The sequence below is a fragment of the Accipiter gentilis genome, chromosome 1, assembly GCF_929443795.1.
Source record: "Accipiter gentilis chromosome 1, bAccGen1.1, whole genome shotgun sequence".
NCBI classification, from domain to species: Eukaryota; Metazoa; Chordata; class Aves; order Accipitriformes; family Accipitridae; genus Astur; species Astur gentilis.
This window is the reverse complement of record NC_064880.1, coordinates 43,998,630-44,018,069: the sequence shown is the minus strand read 5'-3', so window position 1 is coordinate 44,018,069 and position 19,440 is coordinate 43,998,630. Positions and strand designations below refer to the sequence as shown.

The 19,440-nt window shown below is 51.2% G+C and overlaps 1 protein-coding gene across 1 annotated transcript in view; it reads left to right on the top strand.

Annotated features, from left to right (window-relative positions):
* The first annotated feature begins 5,762 nt into the window (after positions 1–5,762).
* The window catches only part of ITGB5 (integrin subunit beta 5), a 64,501-nt gene continuing 50,823 nt past the window's right edge, over positions 5,763–19,440 (top strand). The window contains exons 1-3 of the mRNA XM_049810202.1: positions 5,763–5,953; positions 10,113–10,198; positions 17,868–18,072. Of these exons, the coding sequence (XP_049666159.1) occupies positions 5,848–5,953; positions 10,113–10,198; positions 17,868–18,072 (397 nt within the window). The 5' untranslated portion in view covers positions 5,763–5,847. The remainder of the gene's footprint in view (positions 5,954–10,112; positions 10,199–17,867; positions 18,073–19,440) is intronic.

Genomic DNA, 19,440 nt, shown 5'->3' with positions numbered 1-19,440 from the left:
TTGTACCCCCGGAGCACTCTGCTTGCCTGGGCGCTTGGGACCCGGGCTTTTACTCTGTTCAGTGGGAATTTTGCCAGAGACTTGAGTGGAGCCGAGCCTAGCTGGCTTTACCTGCTGACATATTAAACCGTATTTAATGCTGCTTCTCCCACATGCATGCATACAAAGGAAATCTCTTTGGGCTTTCCGTTTATGAGAAACCCTCTGCTAAATGCACCCAGTAAATGCTCCTGGCTTTTGTGGCTTTCCCGAAGTACTAATCAAAACGGGTCCAGTTTATTTGAGGCGAGATGTGCAGCAAGAGAGAATATTTCTTAATACACCATGCAAGGGATGGACCTTCAGGCTCTCAAACTCTCCTCCTGCTCCCTCCTCTTTGAGACTTGGCCAGAGTCCCTGGCCGCAAGATGGAGCTGTCTCTTTGCAGTTGCAGGAAAAGCCAAGCGGAAGGCAAAAACCTTTTAATGAGCATATTTTAATTGGGTCTAACCATTAACAGAAGCCACAGGCAGGTTTCCAGTGAGCTGCTAATTTTTAACCCTCTCCTGTGTCACAGCCTTGTGCGTTGCCATGCCCATCCCTCTGACGGCACACTCCTTAACTCCGGGGATCGGGGCAGATTTTTTGGGGTGGCTCATGGCTGGAGACATCTGTCACCCGTTTCAGTTCAGCACATCAGTAAGCCCCTCATGAAAATAGCTTCTCAGGCAGCCAAGTGTCCCCCAGCCTGCTCTGGGAGCTGTAGGAACTCCTAAACTTGCCAGGGTTGGTCTGGCTCCATCACCACTCTTTGAAGGACTTCAAGTTTATGCACCTTAGAGGCATGAGGAAAATCTCCCCCATGTACCTCCCTTGCTTTCCAGCCCAGCAGTTCCAGGCATGGACTTGCACAGAGATTTATTCTGAACCCTGCCTTTTTTCATGTAGGTGAGGGACAAAACTTGGCAAGACGACTTCAGGTGCCGTTTTCTTCTTCCCCGCAGTATTGCAATGCTCCTTCTCAGCAGGTTGGGAGTGGTAGTGTTGCTCTTGAGTAACAGAGAACAGAGGTTGGTCCTCAGATGGTAAAAATAGATATTTTCAAATCTATTTTTACAGCAGGCAGCAGCAACATGAACTGCAGCTTTAGCCGGAGGGTAGCACGTACTGTATAAGAAAGAATGAAATCGGCATTGTCATTTTTTGGCATGCGATAGTTGCCTTTTACTGACAAGGATTTTGTGTGAATTGGAATTCTTTTTGTAGCTTCCACGGAAAAAGCAGGAGACAAACTTTTTCCATTGTTGTGAAAACCCCAGCAGCCAGGTCTGTGGGCTGGCTTGTGGTGGGAAGCAGCACTGGGACGGCAAAGCCACATGGTGCCCACGGCTCTGTGTGCCTCTGTGCTCCCACTTCCCACCGCGGTGCAGCCAGGAAGACCCGGCAAACAGCACGGTGAGGAACTGGAAAGGGAGAGAAAGTGTTTTCCTAATACCAGAACTGTTTGTAACATGGTGGAGGTCCCCTAGGTTCAAACAAATTTGCCTTTTTTTTCATATCCCTGATCCTATGCCCCAACTTGACCCTAGCTCCTCCAAAACTCCTTTTCATTACCAAACCACAAATCAGCCCGGCTTGATCATCATCTAGGTTCCAGTTTTGCCCATCTTTTGTTGTATGGAGGGCTGCTTGGACCAAAGGACTGAGGGACGTTCAGGACCTGCTGTGTGCCAGTGGTGCCAGAGGCCAGGCTGCATCTGGATTCCTCTTCCAGCCATCACTGGCTTCACTGTGACTTCTGGAAATGGGTAATCTTAGCTGTCTTAGCTGGTCTTTCTGGCACACTGGAGGGCTGTGCCTGAGATCCTATGGCTTCTGAACTTACTGCAGATATGGTGGTTGAATGAGTTATATCCAATAACGAGGTTATAATGACTTATATCCAGTCAGAAGGTGTCTCTTCCAGCTGCAGCTGCTAGTAAGTGGCAACCCTAAACTTCTGCCACAGAGTCTAGAAACGGGAGAAAGTCAGAGATGTCCCAGGATTTCACTGCAGGATCATTAAGGTAGAGGTGGAGTGTCACCCTGAAACAGGCTGTAGCCATGAGCCGGGGCCCTGGGACCGACATTTTGCTCAGACTGGTGCAGAAAGAGGAGTCATCGTTGAAAATCTAGAACCTTGTCAGTGCCATCGCAGATATCTAGACGTGACTCAGATGCTTTTTTCCACCCTTCCTGCCACGAGGAAGATATGACAATGGAAACCTATCTTTAAACACCTGAAGTATCTCTGATAAAGCATTTTATTTGTTTTGACTGATAATAAAGGAGCCAAAGAACTAACTTACCATTGCATCACTTGCAGATGCATGCCTAGGTCAAATACACTGGGTTTATGTCCTGCTTTGACCATATAGCTTTAAAATGCAAGTGATAAGAAACCAAGCACAAAGATCAGGCCTTCCCAGCAGGGGTTTTTTCCTCTCTCTGTTCCAGCAGAACTATGCAATGATACTCATAACCCAAGTTCAAGGGCCAATGTGGCACCTAAATACTTGAAGGAACCTAAGGGACCACGGACTAAGTGATCCTCAAGAACGGTATTTTGTAGACAGGAGACATGCGGGTCAAGAGAGAAAAGGCACAGGCAGAGGTGATGGCCGTTCCTGGCGATCAAGAGTGACTTTGTTGCAGGTCGTCCTTTCATGATCCCCAGGAGATAGAGCCCTTCTTTGGGTTCCCATCCCCAAATCATTGCACTGCCTCAAACTCATCTTCTACTGGTTTGCATGATCCCTTTGTCCTTAATAATCTCGTTAACATATGGGCACAAAAAGCTTTTTTTCTCAGTCCCTTATTCAGCACAAGGGAATCCCAGGAGGACGATGAAGGGCTTATCCAGTTTCGTACATGGACGCAGTCGTCTTTCCGGGCATCTACTGCCACCGCGTCCCTGACTCCAGAAAAGCAGCTGGCACACATTGGTCCAGCGCCCTGATCACCGGCAAGCAGGAAGGATTTATACAGATAACACCCTCACCGGGGACTTCATTTCAGGCCACACGTTACCCCGCTGATGCTTCATTTCTTGGCCCATGGCTGACCTCAGGGACACAAGGCCTCCTGCTCGCTCCGGAGCTGAGCTGCCTGCCCGGTGGTGGGTGCATTCCCCATGTTCAACCACCGCAAAGTCCCCCTGTTGAGGTTCCAGCTGCTCGCTTGGTCATTAGCGCAGTTACATCCCCTTTTGCTGCTGCATGCGGGGGCAAGAGTGCAGCTCTGGCTTCAAAGAAGGGTGTTAATGCCGTTCTCATTGGGAAACTGTGGCACTTTCTCCCCTGCAGCTCTGCAGGGTCTTTCCCTGTAGAGCCCTGGGCCCACACCATGGTCTGTGGGTCAGCGGTGGTCTACTGGGATGAGATAAAAGGTCTGTGAATTTGCAGGACCTTCACAAGGTCTGGCTTGAAAAATGCAATGATAAGGGTACATGACAGATAGCAGATGTTGAGCGCTGACAACAGCCCACGGCTCAAAAACATGTGTAGTAGCAGCTCCCGACCTCCCTTCTCTCAGGGGTTTCTCCTGGGGGCTGTGGGGTGAGGTCAGCCTGGGCACGGCAGGCACCGGGTGCTTGAGACGATGCTGCAGGCGCCCACGGAAAGCAAGGGCAGGCACGCGACCTCGGCTGAGCCCGGCTAAATATAACAGGTAACTGGTGAGCTCCTACGCCTTGCCTGGCTCCGGTCTCGCGGCAGTGCGTTCCTTCTGAAAGTCACCCCCTTTTCCTCAAATCCTCTTCTCTGCTACTTGAGATGCCACAGCTGAGTCTCACAAGGTGGTTTCCTTCCCTCCGAGTAGTTTCTTCCTCCCATGACCCTGCTTTTCCTTTCTCCCTCTTGCTCATTCACCACTTGCTCCAGTGTATCTGCTCCTTTGCCTCAGTGCTCCGTGGGTGGCATGGCAGGACACAGGGACAAGGGAGGAGGGAGGAGAGATGAGGGATGAGGGTTGAGGATGTCCCTGCTCCTACGCCCAGGGTGATTAAAGCTCTCACACACAAGTCTATTTATGTATGTTTGTACATGTGGTTGTGTCTCGGGGTACTTGGGCATGGCCAGAAGATCTGAGAAGGGACTTCTAGGTCTGCATGAGGCTTCTCTGGGCATTAAGGCTCGTATCAGGTACTTTATCTCCTGCAAACACAGGATCTGCATTTCATTTTCTTTCTTTTCACAGAAATATTAAAAATACACCACAGAGGAACAACCCGCTTTGACATCCCTGCACACCACGTCTTGCATTTCCAGGTCAGTCACGACATGGCCGGTATTAATGTTATTATTAATAAAGGGTGACGGCATGCACTTTATCACTGATGCTGATGCTGTCCCTTTCCCCACGCACAGCCGACGGCTCGAGGGCAGCTTGTGGGTCACAGCCTGGCCCACGCACCACCTTTCTACCGCAGCAGCAGTTTCGGTGAGGCATTTAGTAGCATTTTTGCAGTGCTTGCAAAGCACACCAGGAGTTACTGTGATTTAGCAGCACCGGGACAGTTAAAATGTTGCAACTTTTGCGGCTGTGTATTTCCTAAGACGACAGTGACTTCAAACCCAAACCTGGTGTCTCCTAGGGGTACGGAGAGGCTGAAGAAATCAGCGAGGTTTATGAAAGCGGCGCTGGAAATCAGTGCAAATAAGGGGAAATTTTGGCAGGTGGCACTACAGTCAATCACTTCTTTCTGAGAACAGCAATGCAACGTATTGGACTGAGGGCATGTGTTTTAAAAAGCAAGATCTAACGGTGACATCTAGTAGACATTATGCTGCAGCGGCATGAGGGTCTGCAGGCCACGGGTAGTTAACTGTTCCTATAAATTGCCTTTAAAATCAGTGGCCAGCTCTACAGTTGATTTACGGTTTCTTTTAAAGCCCGAAGAAAACGGAAAGCTCCCCAGCAAGCCAAACACCACCATCAATCTGCCCTTTCCTTTCGATCTGAAGCGTCGATGTCCCATCGCGCCAGGGACAGGCGGTGGTTGTGCGGACAGTGCCAAAAAGCCGGCAGGCAGGGCAGCGCTGCGCGGATGCCCTTGCTCAGAGAGCCCTTTAACAGATGGATGCAGTTTGTTTGCGCAGAGAAAATCCCTGAAGCAGGAAAAAGCCACGTAAGAGCGGTCACTGACCCGTGGGGAATCGAGCGCCAGCCCCGCCGTGAGCCGGGAGAGGAGGGCACGCCGTTATTCACGTGCCTGTGGGCGCATAGGCACGCGTGTGCCCGCTGTGCGCGTCTGCCTGTAGGTACGTATGGGCGCGTGTGTCTGTGGAAGATGCGCACGTGGGCACGCACCTGTGTGCAGGTACACGCGTGTGCCGGCGGGTGCGCGCGTGCGTGCATGTGCGCCGGCATGCACGGGCGGGCGTGCACGTACGCGTGTGTGCGCGCGTGTCCGAATGTGGGCGTGCGTGGGGGTGTGTGTGTGTGTGTGGGGGTGTGTCTCCCCGTGCCCGCGCATCCCCGCGTGTGCGTGGGCCCGGCCGTGCCCGCGTCTCTCCCCGCGGGGGACGGGTTTACCCCTCACTGCGCGGCGGGGCGGGGAGGTGGCAGCGGCACCCCTCGGGAGCGGGACAGACACACAGACACGCACACCCGCCCCGTCCCGTCCCGGGCCCGCCGCCCCCGGGGCAGCTCCCGGCGCCGCCCCCGCCTCCTCCTCCTCCTCCTCCTCCTCCTCCTCCTCCTCCTCCTCCTCCTCCTCCTCCTCCTCCTCCCGCCGCCGCCGCCGCCGCCGCCGCCGCGGCTGCACAAAAGGCGGCGGGGAGGGCCCGGCCGGGAAGGGCTGCCCCGGCCGCCCCGGCCGCCCGCACCATGCCCCGCCGAGGGGGGCTGCCGGCCCCCGCCGCCGCCCGCCGGCCCCCCCCGCTCCTCCTCCTCCGCCTCCTCCTCCTGGCCGCCCCGCTGCAGCCCGGCAGAGGTAAGGGCCGCTCCGCTCCGCTCCCCGCCGCTCCGGGCCCTGCGAAAGCCGCCCCGGAAGGCGGATTAGCCCCCAAACCCGCTTCGGTGCACTTTTGGTACGGTTTTTATATTTTTTTTATTTTTTTATTTTTTTTTCCCCCTCCCCGGCTCTTTCCGGCTGCCTCAGCCCCGCTCCCATCTCCCCACCAGCTGCGTTTTGCCTGTGCGCCCGTTCCCCCTCCAGCCCCGGTGCCGGCGGGACGCGGCTCGCTGCCCGACGCCGACCCGGGGGGGGGGGGGGGCGGTGCCGGCGCTCTCAGCGCTTCTCCCCTACCCCCGTCGGGCCCCGGGGCGTCCCCGAGCCCCGGCGGGGGTCTGCACCCGGGGTCCCCCCCGCCCGCCCGCCGTGGCCCCGGTGGGGACCCGCGCCCCAGCAGCGCTGTGGGGCACGGACCGCATCCTTGGGCTCCCCGCCTTAAAAAGCCTGGAACAGCTCTACGTGCAACTCCCTCTCTCTCTATACACTTTAATGGCACCAGCTCTAACCACTTCTATTCAGGGAAAAGCACTTCCCGGGGATGTTTGTCTGAGCTGTGTGTATTAATTGATTGGACGAGGAACAGCAGCGTGAAGCCACACGCGTTCGCTCTGCCCGTGACCCCCCCTCACCTTACATCGTTCCCCCACTCTTACCTTTTATCGTTCCCCCACATACACATTGCGCCCGGGGAGCGGTCCTCGGCCCCAGTGGGGATGCTCGCATGGCTCCTGGACACGCTCGGAGACCGCGGCGCAGTTTGTGGCTCTGCTCCAGTGGTACTGGAAACGGGGTTTCTCTCCTCTCTGAGCACTCGGGGAAACGTTTTTTGTACGAAGGGAGCCCACAAAATGCCCAAGTCCGCCATTACTCTCAGTGCTTAATGTTTTAATGAGCGATCTTAACGAGAGGCTCATCTTGCAGAGCGCTGTGGCACGCAACTGCAAAAACTCGGAGAAGACTTTCTTAGCTTTTATTTATTTATTTATTTAGTGGGTCTGATCCTTGATCCTTAGAATTGATGGTTCTGTAGTGCAGCAGACCATCTCGGGGACTAGGCTGTTAGAATGCTTATGCAAGCATAAATAAAATTATCTTTTTTCACACTTAGTTGTGCAAAGAATGAAGCACATCACTTCTTTTTTTTTTTTTTTTTTTTTTTTCCCCAAGCAAGCCAGTACATTCATCTCCGTTTGAGGAGCTGCCCAAACTAGGATTTCTTGCAGAACAGGTTTAGAATGAGGACTGATTGCCTGGAGCATCTTCATGACTAAATTTGTTGAGTACCTTTCATGAGAGTTTCCTATCTTGCTCTGCATCAGTAGTTTGATGTATTAAAATCTCAGCTGTCTAGTGGGATGCACTGTCTTTGTCTGCTTTTTTGGGCTCTCCTGCAGTTCAGCCCAAGGGAAGGATGTCATCTGGAGACGTTCTTCGTGCCTGCTGGACACTGCTCTGCAAAATGAAATAGGGTGCAGGGCTTAGGACTCAGCGGCATTAGTGTGAAGGACCGTATGTGGGGTGTGGAGCTCAGTGGTCTAGGGGGGGTGGATTATTTTCCTCTGGACTAATCCCCACTAAATCCTGGATGGAATTTTCCCCATTGTAAGAAGTTTAGTTGATGTTCAGGAGTGGTTTCATTAAACATATCAGAATCAAGGAGCAGACCGGGTTTCTTCCAGTCTTACTGGGTGACTCGCCCCAGCATCTGGAAGGATCTGGACTGGCATGAGCATCTTCAGGTCCTTCCTTTGCCTGATTCAGGAAAGACTGCACTGAATCAAGCACAGCAAAGACTTGCATCTGGAAAATCCTGCGTGTTTTTACTCCAACTCAAAAAGCTCGGGTTTCAGTCCAAAATCAGAGGGCTTCACAAAGCTCTGTTTTCACAACAATGCTGGAAACGCTTTGGTGTTGCTCCAAAGTGGAAAGAAAAGCATACTTGGAAACTTCAAAAGCTGCCACCAGGAGGAATGTCACCCCATGGCTGGCCACAGGAGCGTGGGCTGCTTTGGTCATGGCACCCGGTGGAAGGAGGAGACATTGGTTTTCCTTCAGATATTGCCGTTACTAAGTAAACTCCCAAAAATCCAGCAGTCAGGAATGGAGGTAAATATTATCCCACTTCCATGCAGATGGGCAAGTGAAGCCATGGGAGAGCTGGGGCTGGGTAGTCAGGGTACGAACTCAAGTGTTTGCTTTATAAAGCCCATTATTTTTGCTGTTACCCCGTGCGTTGCTGCCAGAGCAGCAGCTCTGGAGGAGAGGCTTTGGACTCTGTTGTAGGGTTTGGAAACAAAAGTGTTAATCTCTGTGCAAATTATAACTCAGTCACACAAGCTACATTTTACTTTTTAGAACCTATTTATGTTCTGAGCTCTTGCTATGTCCAGGAGCTGGACTATAACTTCAGAATGTGAACAAGGAATGAAACGCCTGGGTATGTGGTAGCAGCCAGAAAAAAAAAAACCAACCCTAAGAAGGCTCTTGTTTGGTATGAATGAGCCCAAGCAGCCTGTCTGAATGAGACCCATAGAGAAAGTCCAGGGCTTCGCACTCCCGGGTTAGAGTTAACCACCTTGCGGGCAGCAGAGACCCGTCAATGCAGGGCTCTGACACGGTCATGCCTCGGCGATGACTGAGAATTACTGACAGGACCTACTTATCCTCTTTTTGCTTTTAGCCTAGGGCATGCTAAGTTTTCCTCCAGCTGTCCGGTTTGATTCACTGCTTCCTGCGCTCACAGACTGGCCCTGTATGGGAGCGACCCCAGCAGCCACCGCTTTTCATTTTTTCAGTGCAATATTCACATGGGGTACAGCAAAAAATCCCTTTTCCAAAGCTCTTGGGGCAGAAAGTTCTTGGGACAGGAGAAAACTTAGTGTGGCTCTTCAGCAGCCATCAGCAAGGCTGCTCAGTCTGCAGATTATACCCAGCAGCAGCGTGGTGCAATGGTATCTGCAGATGCAACTGGCTGAAAATAGAGGCCTGACAAAGCTTTTATTGACATTTGGGTTGGAAAAAATAGCAGACTCAGAGTTCGAGCCTGAGGCATTTCATTTGCAGCGTGCAGCCTCTGTGCTGAATCCTCGGTTGGAGATTTGTTTAATCGGTTATTGACAGTAGAAGTTAATAGCCGCACCCGGGGGAGCTGGGGCATTGGCGGTATCGAAGGGCACATTCGTAGCCACAGGCGTGCTTAAACAAGCTGCTGCATTCAAAGCTGATGCTGTTGATGTTTGCTTCGGCTTAACTTGCGTGGTTCCACTTCTTTTTTTAAAGCCCGAAGCCCAAATCGTGGATTTTGCAAGTGAAACTCGCTAGGTACCCCTTGTGCTGCTGGACACCAGCAATCCAGGAGCAAAGAGCATCACTGCTGCCCTGGTTGCTGGTGCCTCGGTGGGCACAGAGCCCCCACCAATGTCACGGGCAGGGAGAGCCCTCGGCCGTGGCCTGGTGTCTTCCACCCCGGCCAGCCTTGGACGTGCCCCGGTGCAAACACGCTGCCCGGTTTAACCTGGATATCCTGTGGAAATGACTCTCGTAATAAATTAAAAGTAATTTACTGTAACAGGAGTCCACTATGGAAATCACCTGTGCGGAAGGGAGAGATGAGTGTCTTCCAAGGCTGCCTTAAGATGAAAATTTTGGGGAAGGTGCCCCCATATATGCAGCTGGAAAAATTGAGATGATGTGCCTAGTATGACTTTAAAAGTCAGCATCTCGGGAGGTTTCGGACAGCCACCTTCGTGTTTCAGGCTGGTCAAACAGCTATTGCCTTCTGCAGTGATGGAAGTATTTCATTAGGAGGATGAATAGCTGAATTCTTTGATTAACCAGATCCATTAAAAAAGAGAGAAGGAAAATCACCAGGGTCATATTTTAGAGGTTCTCAGCACCCCAACACAAGTTTCTGTCCTTTTCATTTTTCTTGGAGAAGGAAAAGAAAACAAGACCTCCTTACAGGTGAAGAGAGATTTACACCTTCTCCTGTCTTTTCAGCTCCTGAGAGATTCTTTGCTCTTGTTTGAACTTACAGTATGTTTAGCATTAAGAATATCTCAGAAAACCCCTGAACACTGTTTTGGAGTGCAGTAACCGTTCAGGCCATCCCGCTCTCTGTCGTTCTCTCTTGCTGAAGGTCTCAATCTGTGCACCAGTGGAAGCGCCACATCCTGCGAAGAGTGTCTCCTCATCCATCCCAAGTGTGCCTGGTGCTCCAAGGAGGTAGGTGGGCAGACCTCGCTTGTCTTGCATGCTTTTTGTAATGCAGGAAGGGAGCTATTCCCCCACCTCGCCTGTTCCTGACGCTGTCCCGTGCCAGAAGGGGTGGGTGGGGGCAGCGGGTGCTCCACGCCGAGCGTATTTTGTGTGTATGCGACTCCTCAGCTCTTTGACACTGTAGGATACAAGCCTGACCCCTCTGGCCCCGCGCATCCTCAACAGAGCAGCACTGTTCCTTCAGTCCTTCTGTCCCTTCAATTACCTTCTTGTTTTTGGTGGGTGCTGGGTCCTTGTGTGCGCTCTGTGTTGCAGGCAGCCTTGCTTGAAAGCTGTCTCCCTAAAAAACCCTGAGCCCCTGGCTGGTGTCCTGCTACGTGTTCCTTGTTGCGTGGCCTGGCATGGCATGGGCTTTTTTTTCTGTAACAAAGATAATTCTCCTTTCTGAATCTATTGTGTCATTTTGGGGGGTGACCCATGCTTCTGGCATCCACGCCATGCCGTGGCGATGAGTTACACAGCTTAACTGTGTGCTTTGGGGTGAAAATGCATCCCTGTGTTGGTGCTGAAGCTGCTCACCCATAATTTAATGGGGCCTCCTTGGTTTGTGAGAAATTGCAAATGTATTTCCCCGCTTCCTAAGGACTGTTCATGAGTTTAGGGATATATATATATATATATCTTATCACATAGACTTATGTTTATGTTTTCTAGAGAACAAGGTGCGTGAAAGACCCGGTAACGTCTGATGCATAGATAGCTGTTGTCTGCTTAGTACCTGTGTCCGTCTTAAGTGTTTAAGAGAGAAATATGGATGCTTACAGATGGAGGGAAAGACTCTGCCTACTTGCAGGCACAGCTGCTGTGCCAGAAACCAGCTTTGGGCTGTGAGAAACCCCAGAGCAGTGGATAATCTTGAATCTCTCCATGGGCACGGCCAGGAGTGATGCTTACCTGTTCCCTGCTGACCCTTTTTCCTCTAGCGTGGCTGTCCCGGTCCTGTTCTGGGGAAGGCAAGCTGTGGGGTTGAGCATATAGTCACCTTCTGGCCATAGGTGACGATGCTGAGCTGAGGATGCAGGCGCTGCCCACGCGTTCCTCTGCTGCTCCCGTCCCTTCTCCTGCCAGCCCTGCCTCAGGGCGGAGGATGAGGATGGAGGTGGGCATGGGGCGAGGGGGGTTCCCGAGCCCCATGGTTTGGCTGGGCCTCAGGAGGTACCCCAGCCTCTGGCTCTCCAGGTCTATTTTACTGGATTTTCACTTACTTGTAAGCACAGCTGCAGCTCTCCAAGGAAAACCTCCTAACGCTGCTACCTGACAGCGTAATAGCTTCCATGGTTTTTTTGCTAGCAAGGCAAATGGTGTGCAGAAAGGAAAGGGTAAAGCAATAGATCCCGCTTTTGAGACATTTTGTAAACAGCTGCAAGAGCTCCTCTTCCAGCCAGCTAATCTGCGGTGGTGAGATTGGATCCAGGAACGCTGGCTATTAAGCTATGGGTACCCAACAGCTTGCTTTTTTTTTGTTTTGGTTTGGTTTGGTTTTATTCTTGGCATCAGAAGACGGCTTTTTGCAAATGCTGCCAGTGGAAATGTTTATCTGGTGGTCGCTGTGACCACTAATTGTATGGCAGCCCATGGGACTGGCAGCCTGACTCTTATCTTACAAACAGGAGAGCTACCAAAAAAAAAAAATACTCGTAAATGGAATGGAAGGGCCAAGAAGGAAGATGGGTGTTTACAGGGAAGTGCTGTAATACTTCCTGACCTTTAGCTTGCAGCAGCTATTTAAAACTACATTTCAAGGTGTTTTGTGCCAAGAGCTACGTGTTTAAAAGCTGCTGTCCCCTTTTACATGCTGCATGCTAAAACTTAGTGAGTTTTTATTCTAATTCTGTATAATTTTTTTTATATATAATTTTCTGTTTGAAACTCTAATTATTTCTTTTTAACTGAGATCATCAGGTGAGGTAATGGGATTGCGAAAGATATCTAGAGGTTTTCGACCTCAAAAGTTTTAAAGCAATATTATAACCTCTTAATATCTGCTTTCCTTTTGCATAGTCATTTCACCACCTTATTTCCCTTCCCTCTGCCGCAGCCTAGTCAGGTATGCTTATTAAATTGCTTTTAGTCTGTTTTCCTTAGCTGTTTCCATTAGCTGTCATTTGCTATGTATGTTGCCCGGGAGCATGCATGCCAGTCAAATTCTATAGCTCTGCTGCTGTTTAAGTATCAGGGCCAAGATATTGGTGCGGTTTCCAGAGATGCTTATTATGTTGTTAGAAACATGATCAGCTGATTAGTGTGTATTTTCTGCTCCCTTTGCACTTACTTAACAGGTTTGGGAGCACATCGGGCCATCTGTTGTCATCTTTGTAGGCAACAGTTAATAATTTTGTCAGGAAGTGTATATAGTAGAAGTCTGTAAGTATATATAATAATGCTACATATAATTCTATATATTGTAATATGTGTATATGTATTATATATGCAGGAAGTGTAGAGATGTCTATAATATATATACACAAAATATATAATATAAATTATTATCTCTTCCTGTATATATATATATATATGTACACCTTCTCATATATAATCTTCCTCCTTTTGGGGAAGTGCCATCGTACCTGGTTATTCTTTGTCCCCCTGGGCGGCCGGCAGTGCTGATGCTGTGAGGGACCCCTTGGCTGTGCGAGAGGTGCAGTTTGAGCAGGAAAGCCGCGCTGTTTCCCAGAGACGGTCACGCTTCATGCAACCTCCTGCAGTGTTGCATCCTCCTCCATCACCCTTCGCACACCCGCATCCAGGCTCCGTGTGACCGCAGAGGAGCAGAAAGTCTTGAGCGCCCATGGAGTGCAACTAGGGGTTAGGAGTGTGCGAAAGCAATTCTGGAGCCCTATCCCGATGGGTTTTCCAATTGGGATAAGGTTCCTTGTATTTATATTGCCTTGAATTGTGAGGGTAAGAGAATGCATGTAGATAAAGGCTTACAGCAGAGTAGTCAAGATGCTATAGATTTATGACTACCACTTCCTAACCTGTTAGTACAGGGTGCATCACGTCCCCTCGGCTTGAATGGGCCTCTGTTCACTTCTGCTTGTGTTCGGCATCTCTGCTCCCACCCAAGAGGGTGATGATGGATGAGTTGATGATAGCAGCTTCTGGTATCCGGCAGCCCCGCAGCCCCCAGGGGCTGCTGAGCTAACCACAAGTCTTTGGGCTGTTGGAAATTTGGAAGCAGCCATAGATTCTGTTGGCTCGTGGAAGAATACCTTGAAAAACAGGACTTAAAAGAGGTGATCTGTTTAAATGGCACTTAAAAGAGGAGGTATGAATGTGTGGCCTTAACGGTTGCCTGAGCATGCCTTGAAACAGGGCTGTCTGGGGGAAATATGTGACTCTTGGGTGATGGAGCCTGCTGCAGCCTTTCCATCCATGCTGGAATCTGAGGAGATTCCTCAGCTCCTCCTGCAAGCTCCAGAAGAAGCTGGAAATGGCTAGAAGTTGCTGACACGCTGCTGGTGGAATGTTCTGGCTGGAAACTGCACAGTGGCCCGTGGCATTGCTGTGATCTCTGCGGCAGCCTGGTTTTTGTGGGTGGGAGAGGAGGATGCTCACTGATTTTTTTGCAGTGGCATCAGGTTGCCCAGGCTCAGCAAGCCTTGCTGGGCTTGCTGGGGAGAGCAGGGAGCTCTGGAAGTGGCTTCAGTACTGTCCTCTGAGCTGTCAGGTGGGCTGGGATAGGCAGGTGGGGTTTGTGTTCATGATAAACCTACCTGGAGTGATTGCAGGGGGGATGCTCTTCAAAAGAGTGTACCAGTGGGGGGGGGGGGGGGGGGGGGAAGTTGTGTCATTACATTGCTGTCATCTTCTGTTTGCTGCTTTGGGGAGCAGTGTGCCAATGTGCAGAGGCTCCTCTCGTTTGTTAGGTGTGTGTACACTGCGTTCATCCATGCATTACCTATGTGTGTACATGCAAAATAGAGATGCACATTAATTACATTAATGAAACTAAAATTTCCTTTTTGATTAATTGAACTGAAATTTCCCCAATGACACCCTCTGTTTTCCAGCAGGTTGCTTGTACCCCATCCTCTCCCATCTCCCATCCTATCCCATCCTGAGATGTACCCCATCTCAGGAATGTGCGCCTGGAGAATGAAGAACCAAAATCAAAGGATGTTCCTAGAGGGAACACGTCAAATTTTAAAATTGAGAAAACAAACATATTTCAAAATGAATTAATGCAGAACTGGTCTGATTAAAGCGAAAAAATGGTAGGGACGTGTCTAGTCAGGAGTTAGGTATAGTCAGTTAGATACAGTCAATGCTATTCTCCATTTTTATAGCATGAACCAAGCAATTTGTCTTAAGACTGTCAAACTGATGAGCATGTAATTGTCACACTGTTGTTTCCATTCACTCTGTCCGCTTGTGTGCATTTGCTTTTGTGAGCTTGTTAGCACAGAGGCCGGACCGCAAAGTGCCCACGGGGCTGCAAGCCCCCAGTGTTGCTGACAAGGACTAGGTGGGATCTTCCCGAACCGATGCTTCTCTGCGGCACGAAGCAATGCTTGGGGCGGTTCCTGCTTGCCGTGGGGTACCTGCTGCATTTCTCGCTGAAGCAGGCATACGGGCAGATGGGTGGCAGGTATTTGGGTGCACCGAATTGCTTAACTAACTGTGAGGTGTCCTCTGCTCGGGGGGAATTAGGGTTTGAACCGGTGTGCCACGTTGAGCTGCTGTGGGGCTGCCTATTGGCACGGTTGCTTGTGAATTATTTGGACCTGCGCAATACCCTTTACTCCTCAAAGCTGCTCACCCTTTTTTCCTTTCATTTGACCTCCAGGAGCCTTGATTTTTCTCTGTCGCAGAAAACTTTGTGCTTTAGTTGGATGGTACCTGGTAGCCACAGTTTTGGATTGGGGTTTTGACCTACGGGTGCACGTGAGGGGTGTTTGTTTGTAGGGTGCTGCAGCGATTGCTGGGGCTTTCCCGAGGCCGCTGTCACTCCCCTGCTCGGTGTCACCCTGCCTGGGTTAGAAACGCAAGCAGAAGTAGGGGTCAGCCCTGCACCCCTGGGTGCTGAGCTGCACCCCCTCTCCTGGGGTCTTTGCACCCCTGAGTGAGGGGTATTTTCTTCTACCCCGGGTAACGTGGCTTTTCATCGAACAAGAAAAGGCCTGGATTTGATTGGAGCTGCAGCTTATTGCTGCCCTGTGGCAAGTCCTCTGGGCCCATTTTAGAAGAAAGTTTAAGAGAAAAAAGCTGGGTCGAGCGAGGGGGACCTTCTCGCCGCCGTGCAAATGGACGGGTGCCGTGCCCCAAAAAGGCTCCCGGCAGGTCCCACAAGGGTACGCTCCTCACCCCATGTGCCGGTGCTGTCTCCTCATCAGCGTGCGGATGCTGCTCTCCTGTACGCCCCTTGGTGGGACGATGAACGTCGGTAGGAACAGTACCGTACCCAGAGCTGTGTCTCGTGCTGTTAGGAGCTTGACTGCTGAAGAGTAGCAGCTGGTGGAGGAAGCCACCATCCTCCTCTCCCTGGGCTGCCCGCCCCTCCTGGCTCTTGTTCTGCTACCCCAGCCCCAGCCAGAAAATTAAGCCCTAATTCAAAGCCCTTTGAAGTCGAGTCTTTCCGTTCACATCAAGAGGCTTTGGAGCAGACCCCGGGGATGATTGCAAATGCCTGATAAAGGCTGCAGTTGCACGAGCAGCCCTAAGTATTGTCCTGCTTGGATACTTCTCTCCAGTGTTAATTCCTGGAGAATAACTAAAGGTTCCTGGCTGCACTCCTGGTGCTGTTTGTGTTGCTTTTTGCACAACCAGAGTGTCCTCTCTAATAGGTGGTAGCAGAAATGAGCTGGCAGAGGTTCTCACCTGGAGTCATGGTCCAGGTATCAGGAGAGCATCTCCCCACGGGTGCCCTGCTGCTGGGTGGACTGACCCAGGAGAGTGCCTGGAGCCCGACGGCTTTCCGCTGACTTCAGGTCAAACCACATCCGAGAGAAACTTTTCTCCAAGGCTGCCCTAAACCTGCCGCTCTGAAAGGCTGGGCATTGTTTTTTGTTTCGTGGGGGATTCTGATTTTTATTTTGTCATGCTGGTGATGATTTAAATAGTCCCAGTCCTCCTTTCTGGGAGTTCATCTGTTTACATGACATGTTCCAAGAAATTCATGTTCGTATCCATCCAATGTGCTGTCTTCTTGGCTGGACCCCACCGCTGGATGCTGGAATGCAAATCTTGCATTTTTCAAATAGCATTGGGGCCTCGTAGTGAGAAAATGCACCAGAGAGCCTCTGTCTATGTCCCAGGGCCCTGCATCTGAGGCTGTCCTTGGGGGCCCCGGAGCACCTCATGGGGTGCAAAAGCGAGATCTGTCAGATGACTTCTCCCTCCTCGATGTCTCCCCTGTCCTCTGCCATGCTGGAGCTTCACCAAAAAGTGAGCTTTATTCAGCCCTGCACTGGTTTTTGGCTTCACAGCTGAAGGAGGGGCTGGTGTGGCTGGGAGCATCTTTGCATTATTTCATGTCATTTTAGTCCATTAGCCCTGGAGCAGAAGACGGTTGTCTCTATTGTTATAGTGTAGAAATAAGTAGGAACCGACCGTTGAAAATTCAGTAAGTTTTGGACATGTGACTTGCTCCCTTTGGCGCTTTGGGGGAAAAAAAAAAAAAAAAAAAAAGGCATTTTAACAAATGGGCTTTTTGCAAAAGGCTGCATTGTGCATCCGGCTGTTCCCGAGTGCCGCCCCGCACAAGGCTGCATTGTGCACCACGCATGGGGCTCGCGGCGAGGGCTGGAGCTCTGGGGACGGGCACTGGGAGATTCCCTGCCGTGGCAGCCCAAACTCTGGTAGCAAGCCACTGCATGTGCCTCGCTGCCTGCGGGCACAGGCTCTCCCACCTCCCTTATTCTCCAGCAAATCCGCCCAGGACGGTGTGCCCATGTCAAACCGCTCTGGCTGTGCTCTGCCTCAGGGACAGCTTGCTGTGTCTTTTTTTTTTTTTTTTTCCCATGTGATGGTGTTTTGCCAACGCCTGCAGTGCAGAGGTGTGAGGTGGGGGGGACATGCGGTGCTTGTGTGGGGTGTGCGGTGTCTCGCCCCGGGGAAGAAGGTGCAGGTCCCTGGAGCCACCCAGCCACAGTCTCCAGCTTCACATCTTGACTTGGCTCTCTGGGTTGGTGGGTTTGCCCTGCTTCCCTCGGCGCGACCTCCTTGTCCTCTTTTCTCTCTTTCGCAAAGCTCCTTCGAGGCGATGCCTGTGCGCAAAATAACGGCTTCTCACCTTTTCCCCTTGAAGACACGGCAACAGGCTGCCCAGGCAGCAAACCAAACATTTTGCCTTGCTTTCATGTGGCCCAAGACAGGGCTGGGAGCAAGTGCTGCTGCTGTGGCTGGGGTGAAACCCCAGGCTAAGCTTTCTGCTGCTGTGGTCTGTGAGCAAATTCAATTTTCAAAACCTTGCAGAATTTCTTTTTTTGGTAGATCCCTTTGAAAGGCTCAAGGCTCAGTGCAGGCTGCTTTTGAGTACGGCCACCACAAATCACACCAGCTTCTCCTTGTCATCTCCTATTTGCTACAGATACCAGCACGTCAAAACAAAGCCCCTGCTGTGGGATTGATGTTTCTCCCTCCCCTTCCCCTTTGTCCGTTCTTCACCCCCCAGGAGTTCGGCAGCACAAAGTCCATCACGTCGCGGTGCGACTTCCTGGAGAACCTGATTGCGAACGGTTGTGCCGGAGCCATCGAAAACCCCAGCAGCAGCATCAGCGTGGTGCAGAATGTCCCTCTGAGCAGCAAGGGCTCCGGCCAGACCCACCTGGACGTCACGCAGATCACTCCTCAGAAGGTCGCCTTGAATCTTCGTCCTGGTGAGTCCCCAGCGGCTGTGAGCCGTATGCTGGGGGGGGGGGTTGTGGGTGAGAAAGGGTGCCTGGGATGAGCCGAGAGCGTGTTATAGCTCGTGACCTTGTAGCCCCCCAAAGCAGGTGGCTGCCGGCCCCTTCCACAGCCCGTGAGCTTCGGTGGTGCATCACAAACAGGTTTGGGGCTGGGGCATATGTCCCCGCTGTTACGCAAAGTCAATCAAAGCCCACCCACAACTGTTACCAGTACTAGTCTTAACCCTTGCATGTGTTTAAAAGGAACCTGCTCGGCTTACAAACATAATCACTGGATGGAAGGAGTTAAAATAACTTCGGGTCCTCCACCAAGCTGACAGTGCTGAACTCTAAACCGAGACAGCTCCTTCTATGAATTGGAAACAAACCCGCCTATCTGTTTTCTGTCGGTATGCAAAAGAGCCATGGGATCAAGGCAGAAGATGGAGATTTGAACTTGTGACTCAGGCCTTGGACTGTAGCCAGGTCCCTGTTTCATTCCCCTGAGCCATCACTTTTCTTCAATCTCTTCCTTTTAATTAAAAATTAGAAGGGAATGGCTGGACTGAGCCATGTGAGCATGCTTGTTATCAAAAGTTTTTGCATGGTGGGGGCAGGCTTTAATGTGGGTTCAGAATTCTTGCAAAAATCTGGCAGCCAGTATTTCTGAAGGGGGAAAAAGAAAGCTCTTTATTGCAAAGTTAAGAAGCAAATATAAAAGCTCAATTCATTATAAGCAATTGGTGTGGGTTTCTAAGGCTTACAGTTTTGTGACAGCTCTCATGAGCATACAGAAAAATGAAATATGATGTTTTGCCCAAGAAAAACAGGATTTTGAGCTGGTGCTCACGCTACCAGTGCTCTCCCAGAGCCTACCAGTTGCTGCAGGATTTTTTGTTTTAATTCTATGGGTTGGCTAGTCATCATGTCTCTTCATTAACTCTTCCTCAGCGGTATGACTGCTGCCATCAGTCAGACCCTCAAATGTAAAGAAATTTTGCTTCAAAGCCTTAAAAGCAGATACCTGAGGGTAGTCGCCACTGGATGTATGGGCTAGATGCATGGCTTCTGCAGCTGAATGTTACTGATGAAACAGATTTGCTTCCGTAAAAAAAAGGGACTTGTTATTACTCCCATTTCTTGAGGCAATTCCTGGCAGAAAGGGCTGGCTCAGCTTCCACATCTCGCCTCCTGCAGACCCTCCTTCACGTGCCGTGCCCGGTGCTCAGCACATTCCCCATCCCCAATCCCCGGCAGTTCTGCCCAGCCGGAGGCGCGGACGCCCACCTCTCCGGTCTGCGGCAGGGCGCGGGCATCCATCTCCCTGCGGATTCCCGGGGGCCGTGCTGTCGGATGCTT